Source organism: Erinaceus europaeus, chromosome 13 (genome assembly GCF_950295315.1).
Source record: "Erinaceus europaeus chromosome 13, mEriEur2.1, whole genome shotgun sequence".
In the NCBI taxonomy this organism is placed as follows: Eukaryota; Metazoa; Chordata; class Mammalia; order Eulipotyphla; family Erinaceidae; genus Erinaceus; species Erinaceus europaeus.
This window is the reverse complement of record NC_080174.1, coordinates 63,613,236-63,630,196: the sequence shown is the minus strand read 5'-3', so window position 1 is coordinate 63,630,196 and position 16,961 is coordinate 63,613,236. Positions and strand designations below refer to the sequence as shown.

Genomic DNA, 16,961 nt, shown 5'->3' with positions numbered 1-16,961 from the left:
GCTGAGTAGTGTTCTGAAAAAGTTTTCATACATGTACAACAAGTTGATCACAGATCAGAGAATCAATAATTTTCAAAGACAAGTTGCATAACCCATTCTTTTCTCCATCTTCCTTTCTTGTTTCCTTTTCTTTCTTTGCCATTAGAATTATTTCTGGGGATAGGTGCCTGCATGGCAACTCCACCATTCCTGGCAGTCAGTTTTTTCTTTCTAATAGACAGAAAAAAAGGGGAGATAAGAGAGGAAAAAAAGAGAGACACCTGTAGCACTGCTTCACCTGTCATGAAACCTGAGCCTAGGTCCTGGCATATGGTGACAATTTTACCTCCTAGGCCCCAATCTACATTTTGTTTTTCCTTTAAAAATATTTTATTTATGTTAGAGAGAGAGAGAGAGAGACTCCAGAGCACTGCTCAGTTCTGGCTTATGGTGACTCTGGGGATTAAACCTGGGACTTCAGAACCTCATGTGATTTTTTTTTTTTTGCACAACTATTATGCTGTCTTCCCAATCCCAATCAACACTTTCTCTTTCTTCCTTCTTTTTGCCACTAGGTCTATCACCGGGGCTCAGGGCCAGCACTATAAATCCACCACTTCCTATAGCTAGTCCCTGCCTATTTTCTTTCTTCCTATATTTATTTGATAGGACGGAGAGAAATTGAGAGGGGAGAGAGAGACAGAGAGGGAGAGAGAAAGATAGACACCTACAGATCTGCTTCACTGCTTGTGAAGCATCTCCCCTGCAGGTGGGGAGTAGGGGCTCAAACCAGGGCCCTTGAGCATGGTAATTTGTGCACTAAACTTGGTTGCGATGGCCCACCTCCCCAATCAACATTTTCTAATGAAAGATTTAAGAACTAAAATTTAATCATGAAAAGTATAGTATAGAACTTTAATTAGCTGTATTAACCTGCAGCAGACCCAAGGACTCTAGAAGAGGAAAGGGTGGAATGGGGCTTGAGGACCCAGTGTCATATGGTGGAGGAAGATAACAAGTAGATGGAGGGTGAGTTGTGCTGGCACCTATCATTGGGAGGCAAGAAACTGTATATATGCAACAACAGTAGTTGTAAGTGATCATTTTTCCAATAAAGAGGTCTAATTGACCAAATGCCATCCATATAATGAACCATTAGTATTTATAGGACCCTTGGCCTCCGGGTGCATTCCTCTGCAGTCATGAGGAGGACAATCAAACTTTGAGGGGTTTAGTGACAGTATCTCCTGCCTCTGTTGTGGCTGAGTGGGTACATGTGCTCAGTCCTGGCCAGTGATCTGGGAGCCAAGGTGACATATGTTATCTGCTGGAATTTATCTGGGATTCCTTTTCTCTCTAACACAGTAATAAATGAAGTCTCAGATAAGGAGAAATGAGACTGCAAGAGTTTAAGTAGGTTTCTCAAAGACTTACAGGATTTCTATATTTGATACTAAACCCCATTGCCCCTGGCTACTGCAAGGCATTGCTAAAGGAGACTAAGAGACTGGCAGGCAGACAGTGGCATGGGAGTGTGCTTTCAAACCAGAAAGACACATTGATCAAAGCTTCCTCCAGACGGCCCTGCCTTCCCGGTAGAACAAGATTACCTGAGAAATAAATAAAATCTCCCATTTTTGTCACCCTGTACTGATGACAAGGCTCAGTGGAGATCTGTACTCTTACACCCAGGACCCTGAAACTTTAATTTGCACTTTGCCCCCAAGTTCCCACAGGTTCACAAAGCGTTTTCAAAGTACTGATACCTTAGAGAAGTGGGAATATGTGGCCCCTGCAGTTGGGGTTCTCCAGTCCCTTCTAGCCAGAGCAGTGTCTCCCCCTCTTCTGTGGTCCCTTCCAGCAGCTGCCAGCTTGCCATTCCCTCCTGTGGTCCCTGTAGGGGCTGGCTGACAGTCCTCATTGGACAGGCTGAAGAGGGCGGGGCCTGTCCCCAGAGCTCCTGGAAGGGGCCAGCCAGCCTGCCCAAGCTCACAGCAACATCACTCACCTTCATCTCTGGCCTTTCCACCTGTCTCTGCTTCCTTTTCCTTCCCTCTTCCTTTCCTTCTCAGCTTTGGGCCAGAGTTTCACAGCTAGGAAACCACCAGCCTTGGATTTTAAAGTCCTAAGATGGGAAATCACACCCATGTTTTCGGGACAGACTTCCTGGAGCTAGAAGACTCCTTGCAGAAGCAGATGAACAGCACTGAGGCATCCCTGGCAGCAGTGTGCGGGCCCAGGAGGAGTCCCCTGTCGCTGCCGGTGACAGTGGTGTATGCGCTCATCTTTGCAGTGGGGGTGACTGGCAACCTGCTGGTGTGTTTGGTGATCGTGAGGCACCAGGCCATGCGGACCCCCACCAACTACTACCTCCTCAGCCTGGCAGTGTCTGACCTGCTAGTGCTGCTCCTGGGGATGCCCCTGGAGGTCTACGAGATGTGGCACAGCTACCCCTTCCTGCTGGGATGGGTGGGCTGCTACCTCAAGACCTTGCTCCTGGAGACCGTGTGCTTTGCTTCCATCCTGAGCGTCACAACCCTGAGCCTGGAGCGCTACGTGGCTGTGCTGCACCCTATCCGGGCCAGGCTGGGGAACACCCCTAGGCGCTCGCGACGCATCCTTGGCTTGGTCTGGGGCGCCTCTGTCCTCTTCTCGCTGCCCAACACCAGTGTACACGGCATCCAGCTGTACCGCTTCCCCAACGGCTCCCTAGTCCCCGATTCTGCCACGTGTGCGGTCATCCAGCCCCTGTGGGTCTACAATGTGATCATCCAAGTCACCTCCGCCCTCTTCTTCATCCTCCCCATGGCTGTGATCAGTGTCCTCTACTGCCGCATGGCTCTCAAGGTAAGCACCCCCTCACTCTGGGTCCAAGGGAAGTCAAGACTTGAAGAAATCCAGCGAGAAAGAGCGAGAGAGAGAGGGATATATATATTTCTCATATATATATATATATATATATATATATATATATATATATATATATATATGAGAGAGAAATAGAGAAATCACAGGTGAAGCAGCTGAGATGTAATTGCCTCCAAGCAGAACCTGTGGTCCTCAAATCTAAATGTCTCTAAGAATCACTCAGGAACCCCACTGTAGGTACCAGGTGCAGCCCCCATACACAGGGAAATGCAGCCCAGGGGGTCTGAGCTGGCGCTTCAATTTAAATGTCACAAGTGGCCCATCTACAGGTGCCATGACCTGGACCTCTGTGGACTTGTCCCACATTAGCCAGCCCCACCTATTTTGTAGTCCAAGACAGATATGCAGACTTCTAGCCAGACCTCTCATTGAGGCTGCTTTGGTCCTTACACTGAACTATCAGGATAAAATGCAGAAATGTAGCATAAATGAGAGGAACTTCGGCTTCCCTTGAACAGGGTCAGGGAGATAGTGCTCATGAGGCAGAGTGTAAGGCACTGGGCACCAGAGAGGACAAATGCCAATTAGAAACAATCACCTGGTTTACAGCCTGTCTTATAATTCAAGGTTCCTCACTGTGCTCACAGTGGGAAACTGATTTATTTCTTCTCTTTTTTTTCTGCATGTAAATTAACTGAAAAGAGTTATGGTTTGGATGAGTGAATCAGACTGCTCTCCTGGTATGGTCTGTGTCCAAGTTCACAGAGATGACGTCTGACAGTGACAGTTTTATACCCACTGAAGGAGGTGGCTGGCATTGGAAGTTAGAATGGGGTGTGTGTGTGTGTGTGTGTGTGTGTGTGTGTGTGTGTGTGTGTGTGTGTGTGAAAGGCCTTGCACATGTATGAAGAGACAGAAGAAGAGACATCACAGAAATGTGACTTCCATTGGTGCCATGGCACTCTCAGTATTTGAACCTAGAATGTATAGATGACAAGGCATGCTCCCTACTTAGTGAACTATCTCTATATCTGAGAGAACCTTTAGACCCCTTGATCTAATGCTAGCATGTAATGTGCCTTCAGGAAAGCCATGTGATTTTTATCTTGGAATATTCTTCACACTTAAATGAAAGAATCACATCCCAGTCCATCTATAGCTCCCCATGGCACTAACAGTCTGTGATTCCTTAAGAAGAGAGTAGAATATGTGAGCAGAGAAATGTCTCTGGGAAAGCAAGGCAGAAGTGGCATTCACATCATCTGTTCCATAGCAACTCTGACACCAGGTACTAAATGACAATTAAAGTACTCCCAGTTTAGTGCCTCTAGGAGAAAGTGGAAATATCAGCTGTGTCAGATTTGTGCTGATATATATATATATATATATATATATATATATATATATATATATATATTCCACTTTCTCCTAGAGGCACTGAGCTTGGAGTACTTTAATTATATAATATATATATCAGCATAAGTATATATATTTCTTTTTTATTATTTATTTATAAAAAGGAAACACTGAAAAAACCATAGGATAAAAAAGGTACAACTCCACACAATTCCCACCAACAGAACTCCATATCCCATCCCCTCCCTTGATAGCTTTCCTATTCTTCAACTCTGGGAGTATGGACCCAAGGTCATTGTGCTGATATATTTTTAAACACGTAGATTTTTGTGTTCAGGTTGTAAAGATGGTTACACAAAAGCTTTGATAACATTTTGATATTCTAAAGTCAAGCTTCCAAAAACTACACAAACATATAACTGACAGAATTATTTTAGTCATTATAAACAGCTGATCAGAGGGAATAAGTAAGATTGAATAACAAACCCAGAAACCCTTCTTAGCATTGCTTTTGGGAGGATGTTTCCTAAACCTTCTATAATAGTGACAATTTTTCACTCCTCTCTTTGTAATTTGTCTTTTAAGAAAGTTTGGGGGCAGGTGGGAAGTGACTTATAGATTTCAATCTTCTTCCTTGTTCTCTCTTATGGACCAGAACTAAATAATGTAATGTTTTCATTGCATGAAATTACTGGACCTTTTACTACACACAGTTGAAGGTGAGTTAGTAAGATTTATTTTCTGAGGCACTTCTCTAAAAACCAACGTTTTTCCTCTTATTAATTGACTTCTTTTTTTTTTTAATCAGTTCAAGCACTGCTTGCAGATGGGTGGTACCATAAAAAGAGAATGTCTAGGAAGAATTTAGTAGTTCATACAAGCAAGTTCACAGATTTTAAAAAAGAATTTATTTTTATGGTGTTAGAATATAAGCTCAGGACAATGATCAGAGTCACAGTTTACAAAGGTAATTAACTCACTGAGCATCATGTTCTGCCACAGACATGTTCTCTGTATGCAATATTTTGCTTTACTTTTGTATCAATAACATATCACCACCTTTGATTTCCTCCCATATATTTCTTTTTAAAAAATATTTATTTATTTATTCCCTTTTATTGCCCTTGTTTTATTGTTGTTATTATGATTGATGTCATCGTTGTTGGATAGGACAGAGAGAAATGGAGAGAGGAGGGGAAGACAGAGAGGGGGAGAGAAAGACACCTACAGACCTGTTTTACCCCTTGTGAAGCAACTCCCCTGGAAGTGGGGAGCCTGGCGCTCAAATTGTGATCCTTATGCCTGGTCCCTGCGCTTTGCGCCATGTGCGCTTAACCCGAAAGACACCTACAGACCTACTTTATGGCTTGTGAGGCGACTCCCTGGCAGGTGGGGAGCCGGGGGTTCCAATCATGATCCTTATGCCTGGTCCCTGCCCTTTGCACCACGTGCACTTAACCCACTGTGCTACCACCCCACTTCCAACATTCTATCTTCTAGAGACTTCAAGGTAGCACTTCATGGATTGTTAAAGATTCTTTTATCTAGATGAATATCCCCAACAAACTAACAATATTAAATAAAAATAGTTCTACAGCTAGATGAGTGATGTAGATTTTGAGAAACATAGGAGTTCAAGGAGAGAGAGGACCATGAGTCACACAGCCACTGAAATCTTCCAAGGGGAGGTAGCACTTGAACTCAGCAAGAAAGAGTGCAGGCAGTGCTAAGTTCTGACATTTTCAGATGCCATGTCAAGGATCTCCTTATCTTTAAACAAGGGTATATATATATTCATCTAAACTCGAGAAAGATATGCTCTCTTATCAGTGATATTTGTGAAACAGTATTGTCCACATTGTGCTTTCCAAGATAGTCCTAGCATTCCATTAAAGAGGGAGTAGAAGGGTCCTGGTGGTGATGCACCTGCTTAAGCACACATTACTGTATACAAGGACCCAGGTTCAAGCCCCCCAGTTCCCACCTGCAGGAGAAAAGCTCCACAAGTGGTGAAGCGGGGCTGCAGGTATTTCTCTGTCTCTCTCCGATCTTCCCCTTCCCTCTTGATTTCTGGCTGTCTCTATCCAATAAATAAAATAAAGATAAAAAATTGGGGGGGGGCAGGCAATGGTGCATCTGGTTAAGCAGTGTGTACAAGGACTCTGGTTCAAGCCCCTGCCCCCCACCTGCAGGGGAAAAGCTTCACAAGTAGTGAAGTAGACCTGCAGGTGTCTCTCTGTCTCTTTCTTTTCTCTATCTCACCCTACCCCTTTCAATTTATCTCTGTCTCTATCCAATAAGAAAGAAAAGAGTGGGCAGAAGACTGCTCAAAAGTACTCTCCCTTGTGGCTGAGAAGGAAGATGTGAATACATTTAGTGGGGTGGGTGATAATGGTTGACTACTTACTGCCCATGAGGAATTACATATTGAAAGTTCTAAGAGGACCGACAATGAAGACCATGAACTCCATGAAGCTGTAACAATACCAGTTTTTATTTTCTACTGTCCATCCAGCATATAGCAGAGGACTTCTATTCTTAGATGTCAAACAGTTATTGAATGAATAAATAGGTGGAAGAAAAAAATTAATGAGTGGAAAAGTTTCTATTAGCATGCTACACAAGAGGGGTCTTGAGAAAAGTGTATGATAACTGTGATACAACTTGACCCCAGTCATCTATCTGATAGAATTAGATGACCTGAATCCAACTTCATCTCCAATTTATTGTTAAACATTTGACAAATTCTTGTTTGGTCTGCAAAATTGGTGTTAGAATTATATTTCTCAGATATTAACAGGAAGAAATGTCTTCCTTTCCTTACATCTCTTTTCACTTCCTTTACAGCTAAAGAAAGATCAGTCCCTTGAAGTGAATAAAATGCCTGCAAATGTTCAAAGACCCTCCAGAAAATCAGTCAACAAGATGCTCTGTAAGTCCTCCATTTAATTTTAGGTAGGTTAGTTTTCATAGCCAATGAGTTGAATTTGGTTTGTAAAATGCATTGCTGGGACCAGGATCAGAATTCTATTAAAACATAACTTTATAGCCTAGTATTCCTAGTTTTACACAAACTCTGATGACATATCTGTGTTGTTTCTATTTTATATATATTAAATTTTTTATATTAGTGATTTAATATTGATTTACAAAATTACAAGATAATAGAGGTATAATTCCATAATGTTCCTACCACTAGAGTTCTGTGTCTTCATCCCTTTCATTGGAAACTGCAGTAATTCTCCCATTGTTACAGATACAGGTTAACTTTATGTCTATAACTTTATATAACTATCACTATCTGTGTCTGTATCCACATCTAATCTATATCTCTCTATATTTTTGCCCATTTTTTACATTCCTGCCTTCATTATCTTTATTTTTTTAAAAAAGATTTCTTTTTTTCTAAATCTTTTAAAAATTTATTTATTATTAGATAGAGACAGAGAGAAATTGAAAGGGGATGGGAAGATAGGGAAAGAGAGACACCTGCAGTCTGGCTTTACTACTCATGAAGCTTTCCCCCTGTAGGTGGGGACCAGGGACTTGAACAGAGGTCCTTGTACACTGTAATGTGTGTGCTTAACCAGGTGTGCCACCACCTGGCCCCTTAATTTCCTTTATAAGTCACCTATTACTGCTTTTGAGTGCCCTTTTACCCCCTCTTCTCTATGATAAGGAAAACAGTGCCTGGCTTCCTCTGGTGTTTTCCAGAATTTCTTCCCTCTCTGTGATAGTACAAAAAAAAAAAAAGATTCCTGGTGACAAACACTTTAAATCCAGTACCCCTTCCCCCCCTGATCCATGCTCCATTGCTGACACTATGGTCTATTTACATAATCATTGTTTTGCCTGAAAGATCCCAACCATGTTATCCCCACAGGGTATTGCTAATTCAGTTAAAACCATAGCAACAGTTGCTAAGGATGCTTACACCTTCCCAGCATGCCTTTTGCCTCTCTCCACCCCCTTTCCTAGCCAATCCCATTCCCGACTTGCCACTTCTGTTTTTACCCTATAAGCCCACTGCTGTTCCTGGTTTCGTTCTCTTTCTCTTCTGCGTCCTGGCCTGGAGAAGAGCTGGTGTGCATAGTGGGAGGTGGCCATTTTGCTAGCTCCACATGGCCTAAACCTGCTATGCTCACACCCAACTCTGGGGCATCCACCATCAATAAAGCATTGTATCACCACACCTCCACGAGTTCCTCGTCTCTCTCTCCAGTGAAGCTAGCCCAACAGGGTCCTGGTGAAATTGAGATTCATAGCCCTCTGGTCATCTTCACCTAACATTTCTTCCCCTCTGAGAATATGAACTAAAATTCTTTATAGAGTGTAAGGTGGGAGTTCTGGCTTCTGTAATTGCTTCTCTGCTGGACATGGGCATTGGCAGGTTGATCCATACCCCCAGCCTGTTTCTATCTTTCCCTAGTAAGGGAGGGCTGTGGAGAGGCAAGGTTCCAGGATACATTGGCAAAGTCATCGTGCCTAGAAAGGTCAGGAAGGAATTATAGTAACATCTGAAAATTGGTGGCTTAAGTCTGTTTTTTTATTGTTATTAATTTAGTTAACTCTCAAAACAACACAGTAACTCACCTGCATCATTATGTGCTTTTCATGGTATCTGGTAAACCACATCTTCACTGAATTGAGCATTTGTTCCACTCTTTCCCTCTTTGTAAAGCAAGCATGTAGTTTTTGTGTAATACAAACTTTAAAATGTGAAAGCTGTGAATTCTCCATTCAGAAAATGTATCAGTGCTCATATATAAAATGGCTTATAATCCATTTCAGGGGTCAGAAAACCCTCACAATCATTTTTGGGCTTTATGGAATCTTTTCTATTACAGGTTAAAACATAGGACTAAAAGTGTTTGCTATATATTCTATATACCTGATAAACACTGATATATATAAGAAAGCACATTTATCTGTATGCATAAGATGTTCAATATATAACCAAGTGCTGATTCACTCTCCCAAAAGAACATTACAAAAATACACTATCAAGTTCTAGCTTATAAGAGACACTGATGAGTAAAAAAAAAAATTTATACCCTCAAGTTGTTTTTTTAGATAAATACAAAAAAGCAGACAGAGAGAGAAAGTACCCACAGCACTCATGCTTCCTTTAATGTGATGGAGGCCAAGCATGAACCTGGGATGTGCAAATGGCAAAGTAGCACACTATTCAAGTGAGCTATTTCACCTGTCCTGTATTTCCTGATTTTACATAGTAAAATCCAAGATTCATAAGAAACAATTCCCTCAGACTAATATGCATGTGTAATAGTCAGCATTTATGAACAATAATTCATGAAGATATATATATATATATATATATGTTACAAGAGCACTGCTCAGTTCTGGCTCATGGTGATGGGGGGATTGAACTTGGGACTTTGGAGCATCAGGCATGAGAGTCTCTTTGCATAACCTTTATGCTTTCTATCCCTGCCATGCTTTTTTTTTGCCTCCAGGGTTATAGTTGGGGCTCAGTGCCTGCACTATGAATCCACTGCTCCTGGAGGCCATTTTTTTCCATTTTGTTGCCCTTGCTGTTATTGTTATGGTTGTTATTGTTGTTGTTGGTCAGGAAAGAGAGAAATTGGGAGAGAAGGGGAAGAAAGAGAGAAGGGGGAGGGAAAGATAGACACCTGCAGACCTGCTTCACCACTTGTGCAGCAACCCTCCTGTAGTTGGGGAGCCTGGATCCTTAGTCCAATCCTTGTGCTTCACGCCATGTGGATGTAACCTGCCGAGCTACCATCTATCCCTTCCCCCTCCTTTTCCCCCTTAAACTCTAATAGTTATCTATTGTCTTGAATGTGTTTTAGTCCCCACTGGTACATGACTTTCCCTGCTAAGAAAATTAGCATCTTCATTACTCTGTCCCTGCCTCCTACTCTCAGAAAACACCTCAAGTTTACTCACTTAAAACTACAATGATAAAATAAACTGCAAAAATATTTGCCTTGGGGCTGAAGGGAAAAGGATTAAATTTTAATAGGAATTGGGTAATGGAAGTGGTAATCTCAAAAGAAGCTTCCATATAGTCCTGAAACCACGTCACTCAAGTGTACACATTACCTTGAATATATTCAATGCTAATGGAGAATATATTTAGTATGGAGACATCCAGTGTGAATACAAATTTAGATAATTATAAAATGAGTAAGTATGTACTTATCACTTCACTTCAACAATCATCAATTTATAGAACACTTTGTTCATCTATATCCTTATGTCTCTCCTTAACCTCTACAAAATTATTTTGAGCTCAATCTCAAATATCATATCTGGGAAAAGGGAAGTATTATACAACTTCAGTAGAGGAAAAATACATATTTATGGAGATTAAGTGCACCAGAGAGAAACTACTCTACCAAGCTCTGACTCAGGAACTGATAATGGGAAACTAGAAAGCCCAACTTCCTGTGTATTTGTAATCATTTCAAAATAAAAGCTATTTTTATAAGCAAGCAAAAACAATTTGGGAGGAATAATGTGCCCTAGTAATTTATAACATAAATTCTGTCCCAGTCAAAACAGGGTTATAAAGCAATATTGAACTCATGGTTACCCTTCTTTTTGCCACTTGAACAGAATTGTAAATGAATGAATACACAAGCATAATTGTTTTCAGAGTAATAAGGTAAAATTATATTTCCAGAGTAACAAGGTAAATTAAAACTGAATTTAATAGTTTTATGGTTTTAAAGAATAGCAATTGCCTGAAATTTATATTTATGTGTTTAAATTTTAATTGTACAAAGTACAAATATAATTTACTTTCCACATAGGAATGATTTCATAACTGTGCTTAAATTCAATACCGTTTTAAATTTACTTGAGTAAACTTACATTATAGAAGAAACTTTGGGGCCAGGCTGCCGGTCCCAGTTTGGGGTGCCAGTTGCTGGTCTAGCTTCACAAATGGGAGAAAGACGACCAGGGACTCATGGCTGAGCTGGGAAGCAGTATCTCGTTTATTAATCAGATACATTGCCTTTTATGCATCTCTTCACTGGAAGTGACAAGGAAAAGGAAAATGACTAGGAGAGGGGGAAGAGCAAAAAAAGAGCATGAACAGAACATAGAAAGCTTCCATCTAACCAGTGGGGATTAAACCAATACCCTGCAGGCAGGGCAGGACCCAGGTAAAACAGTGATTATGTAAATAGACCACATAGTAAGTAATACAAGCGAACCTAATGTGATGATCTAAACAGAAGGTCTTATAAGCAGAATTTAGAAGCATACCCACATTTCCCCCTTTCTTTTTAACTAATGGCCATAGTATCAGGAGTGTGGGGTGAACAGAAACCTATATTGTACAGGCATTTTCAAAAGAACTGGCACAAGACATGGAGGAACAAGTAAGAGAGCAGCAAGAACCAGTGTGATGCCAAGGGGAGGCCTGAGGGGGGCGGTTCCTGACTCAGAGGGAAAGGCCTAGAAGGCAAAAGGGCATTTCTTGCCTCTGGGGGCATCTATTGCCTCAAAGGGCATTTCCTGCCTCTGTGGGCATCTCTTGCCTCTGGGGGTGTTTCATGCCTCAAAGGGCGTTTCCAGCCTCTGTGGGCATGACCTAGTGAGGAGGGGGGGTTTCCTGTCTCTGGGAGCAGGGCCTGCAGGCAAGGGGGTGTGGTCTATAGAGTTCCAAGGCAGCTGGCTGCAGTCAGTCTTTAAGAAACCCAGCAGCGTAAAGGGAAACTCTTGTAAAGTTGTGTAAAGTGTCCAAAAGGTGTACCAGTAAGTCCAATAGAAGTGTCAGAAAGGCTTTCTCATTGAGTACTCCATAGATATCTTGCCATTCTCTTCTGACCTGTAGTGTTTGTGTGGAGAAGTCTGCTGCTAATCTTATGGGTTTTCCTCTGTAGGTGACTCTTTGTTTTTCTCTTGCAGCATTCAGGATTCTTTCTTTATCCTTATTCCTTTCCATTCTAAATATGATGTGTCCTGGTGTCTTTAAGTCTGAGTTAATTCTGTTTGGGACCCTCTGTGTTTCTTTAACCTTTATGTCCTTTATGCTGTCTAGACTAGAGAAGTTATCAGCTATTATGTCCTGAAGAATGCTTTCTTCCCCTCCGTCTCTTCCTCTGGTAAGCCAATAATGTGTATATTATTTCTTTTGAAGTCATCCCATAGGTCCCTGTTGTTGTTTTCAGTATCTGTCAATCTCTTTTTGAGATCTCTTACTTCTTTTTTAGTTGTCTCTAATTCATCCTTGATCTTGCTAATTCTGTCTTCAGCCTCATTTATTCTATTCTCTCTCCCATCTACTGTTTTATGGAGTTCATCTATTTTTTTTTACCCTTCCTGATGCTGTTTTAGCTTGTTCAACTAGTTGTGTTCTTAGCTCAGCTATTTCAGCTTTCAGCTCTCTAATAACCTTGAGATAATTAGTGTTTTCTTCCAGAGTCTCATTTGTTGTTTCTGCATTTCTGATGACAATTCTTTCAAACTCTTTACTCACTCCTGTGATTATTTCCTTAACTAGTGTTTGGATGTTGACCTCATTATTTTGTGCTTCAACATTTGGGGGGCTTTTAGCTGGACTCTTGTCCTGGTTAATTTCTCCAATATTTCTTCTTATTGGTTTAACCATTCTATATAGTATGTTATGCAGTCCCTTTCTCAGTACTTTTCAAATTACTGATCACTCTTCCCTGGATTGACTTTTGTCTAAGTAAGGTAATTGAAGGGTTCACAGTTGTGGAAACTGACAGTTGTTTCAATATTATTTTAATCCCTGAGTTAGATCTCAGTGGCTTAAAAGCCTCTTTTGTTCTTTTTCTTCCCTGTAGGCTATGGCAGCCTGAGGGCTTTTAAACTATAAGTAGGCTTCTTAGCTTAATCACTGACTCCTGACCAAGAGATAAAGCAGGGTGGGGCGGAGATAATCTAGTGGTTATGCAAAGAGACTCTCCCCACTGCTAGGCCACCAAAGTATGGATATTATCCTGAGTTTCCTAGCTAGTTCTCTGTCCCCTGGTGTCAGCACAGGGCCTTCCCACTGCTGCTCCATATTCTGAGGGCAGTAGCAATGGAGACTAACAGTTGCATTTGGTGAGTCTTAGGGGAGTCCTCTCCTCCCTTCAGCCATATTTTTGTTGGTGAAACAGACTGGAGGTGGTGTCTCAACTGGTAAATTGCCAGACTGCCTTGTGCCACTTAATCTCTCCCTAGGCTACTCTCTGTGCACGAGCCACACGTGCTTGCACTCCCCAATGATTTGATGGGTTCCTGAAGTCATTCTAGTCCTGTCTTGTTGCAGTCCCAGGTGGTTTCCTTTGGTATTCCTAATTGACCTGGGAGAGAAGAGGAGAGAAACACAGCTGCTGCTGCTCCATAGCCCCACCTCTGGAAGTCTCCCTCACATGTATAGTTTAAGATCTAGTTGATCAATAACAATGATAGATCAACAAAAGTAGAATAGGAAATTGATAGAAGAAATGGGTGAATACAATGTGAGCGTAGTAAATATATTCTTGCTTTGACTGTCCTTTGTCCTCTCGATCATACTTCTTTTCCAGTTGTTTTGGTTTTAGTGTTTGCTATCTGCTGGACTCCATTCCACATTGATCGACTTTTCTTCAGTTTTGTGAAGAAGTGGACTGAATCACTGGCTACTGTGTTCAACCTCGTCCATGTGGTATCAGGTAAAAGTCAGCTCCTTTCCTGACATTACATGTGTGTAAGTAGTCTACAGCCTCCCCACTCTGAATGTGCCCTCCCAAACACCTCAGATCTCAGAAGGCAAGGAGGCTCAGGCCTGGTTGTACTTGGTACTTGGTGTGCATCAAACACCAAATACTTGTTGTGCAGCAAACATCCAGAAAACCATGACCTTTTCATCTTAGAGAGGTAGTTCTTGCTAGTGCTCACAACTGATGTAGCTGCTGGCTTTCCCATCACCGATTCTAGTGGTCACGTGATGCAAAGAAACACCAGGAGAAATTCAGGTATGAACTTCCAATTTTATTCTGAGAAGGACAAGCTTATATAGCAAGTAGAACAAAGAACATTTTTCACATATGTCAGTAATCACAGGTTTCTAAAGATCAGGTACCCCTATGGTGGGGAGGGATAGGAATGACGAGAATTAATGAGATACCAAAAGGTCAGAGCAATTAGTTTCCATGATGTAAGACATGTTATTTATCTAAGGGTATTAAGAAAAACATAGTGGTTAAACCAGCACAGTGAGGAGATGAAGCAGAGAAGGGCAGAGCTTGATGTAAATCATAGATATCAAAGGACAAGGAAATAAGGTATGGGGGTCTCACTGCTAGGTTACTGGTAAGGATATGATGGAGTATGTTTATGTATGTTATCAAAGGGTGTTGAACTTATAGTGAACTCTAAGTGAACTTTCAAGCAGGCAGCCATTCGGTCTGCAGCAGGGGAGTGAATTAACTGAGAGAGGTTGCAGGTCTTTGTAAAGCTTGGGAGTCTGACAAAGGGGAAACTGAATCAGGGAAGCATTTCCCTCCAGGCTCTATCCTTGAAAGGGAGAAACTGACAGGTGGGGTGTCTTTCCAGACCTCCATCTCAAGGATGGGGGAGTTCCCCTATGCTTTACCATGCTTTCACATAATCTCACAAGTTCTGTCTAGATATACCAATTTATCATGGGGACTTGCCACACTATATTATACTCAAGTAGCGATTGGTTGAAATGAGATAGAGGACTTCCAGGATGGAGATATGGAGACCTAGCCACAGAGAGTTTGCTCTCTCCTTGAATGAATAGATGAGGCCATCATTGTAGAGGATACTTCATGATGATTATAGCAGGAAAATAGACTAAAGAGTGGTTCCTTTGGTTTTACTTCTACTGGCAACATGATTAAATTGTTTCTTGAATACCTATGTCTCTGAAACCTCATATTATCTTCAACTGGTGTTGACCCTTATGATAGTCAACCAAAATGTTCATGGGGCATTGGCTTCTACTGTTGGCTATTTTAGGTGTGTGTGTGCACACACGCACAAATATATCTTGCATCACTACTTTCAGACAATTTTTTTAGACAGAAAGAGAGCAGGATAGGCCACAAAAACTGGGGAGAAGTCATAGATAAGAAAGTACACAGAAAAATATTTATTTTAGGAGGCACTTAGCATTGCAAGGAATATCTGCAGGGACTGAGCCTTGATTGCTTAATTACTATTCCTCCATTTCTGCAGTTTAAAATTCTAGATGTAAGCAATGAGAACACCAATGAGCTTATTTGGATACGTAACATTTATCTCATTAATGTAATGGAAACATTTAAAAAAAATTTGGGGGGCCAGGTGGTGGCACACCTGGTTGAGTGCACATGTTACAATGCTTAAGGACCCAGGTTCAAGCCCCTGGCCCCCACATCCAGGGAAAAATCTTTGCAAGTGGTGAAGCAGGGCTGTCTCTCTTTCTCTATCTCCCCCTATCCTCTTGATTTCAGACTGTTTCTATCCAATAAATAAAGATAATAAAAAAATCAAAAGAATATTTTACTTTATTATTGGATAAAGACAGAATTGATGGGGAGATATAGAGATGGACAGAGACAGAGAGACACCTGTACCCCTTCTTCACCACTTATGAAGCTTTGCCCCTGCAGGAGGGGAGCACGGGTTTGAACCTGGGTCCTTGTGCACATGAGTACTTAACCAAATAAGTCACCACCTGGCCCCAAAACATATTCTTTACTTAAAGTAAAAGGTATGAAAAGAATGAAGCTGCCCAACATTTCACCCAAGCCAGCCTAAATGTTTCTGGGACTCTGGGACTCTTTGATCTTTCAGTACATGGCCCCTAAAGACTCAGGTGATGGATGTGTTCAGTGGATTGTTTCCTCAATTAGTTATATATATTTTCATTTCTAAAAGGTCATCCCAAGGATACTGGACTCTGGATAAATGTGTTTGCTTCTCCCTATCATGCCTCCCACTCAGTTTCACATATCTTTTACTCCCCTGTTCCAGGTGTCTTCTTCTACCTGAGCTCAGCTGTCAACCCCATTATCTATAACCTGCTTTCTCACCGCTTTCGAGTAGCCTTCCGGAATATGATCTCTCCTTCCTGCAAGGAGTGGCAGCCCCAGCATCACCCTCACAGGCCAGCTACACCACGAAACATCTTCCTGACAGAATGTCACCTTGTGGAGCCAACTGAAGACCTAGGTCCCCAGTGCCCTTATCCCTAGCCCATCTGCAGCACTGCCACCCATCTTGCCATCCTCTGTAGTGGACACTCATTGGGAAAGGAGTGTCAGGGTTGTAATTTCTCTCTGTCTCTGCACTGTGAGGAGAGAGGGTCTCCCTGTCAATTATGCATTCCTATGTTAGATTACGTACAGTTTATATGCCTGCTCCTAACTGTTCTTTACCAAATGTGAAAATTCCCACTTATGTATGGATCTGAAACCATGACCCTCCTGATGTATATCCGTCTTCACTATCCTCTCTACTCCATGTTCCTTTACTCATTCAGGAAAGGAATATGATTTACATAGCACAGCACCTACATTCTGAATAATTTCCTCTGATGAGGTGGAACAAATTCTGGAATGGACTGTCCAATTCTTATAATCCAGGGTCCCTCGGTGACACGGAAGGGATTTGTGCAGGTGCTGCTCCTCATTGTGTGATCTGCATGGTCCATGTCAGTGTTCCTCTACAGAAAGCCACCCACCACCCTGCTGAGCCATTCTGCTGCCCCTTTCTGGACCTTTCATTTTAAGGGTTCTCCTGTTACCAGGGGACTGCTC

At 41.8% G+C, this 16,961-nt stretch overlaps 1 protein-coding gene across 1 annotated transcript; it reads left to right on the top strand.

The window, feature by feature from the left end:
- The first annotated feature begins 2,109 nt into the window (after window positions 1-2,109).
- On the top strand, window positions 2,110-16,397 carry NMUR2 (neuromedin U receptor 2). The gene is made up of 4 exons (XM_007526121.1): window positions 2,110-2,826; window positions 7,051-7,135; window positions 13,740-13,865; window positions 16,177-16,397. The coding sequence occupies exons 1-4, from the start codon at window positions 2,110-2,112 to the stop codon at window positions 16,395-16,397; spliced, it is 1,149 nt and encodes a 382-aa protein (XP_007526183.1).
- The last annotated feature ends 564 nt before the right edge of the window (window positions 16,398-16,961 follow it).

Bases quoted from the DNA above. Each gene is read 5' to 3' on its own strand.
- NMUR2 (XM_007526121.1), top strand. From the start codon at position 2,110: ATGGGAAATCACACCCATGTTTTCGGGACAGACTTCCTGGAGCTAGAA. The intron at 2,827-7,050 runs GTAAGCACCCCC...CTTCCTTTACAG, and splicing joins ACTGCCGCATGGCTCTCAAG to CTAAAGAAAGATCAGTCCCT. The intron at 13,866-16,176 runs GTAAAAGTCAGC...CCCCTGTTCCAG, and splicing joins CCTCGTCCATGTGGTATCAG to GTGTCTTCTTCTACCTGAGC.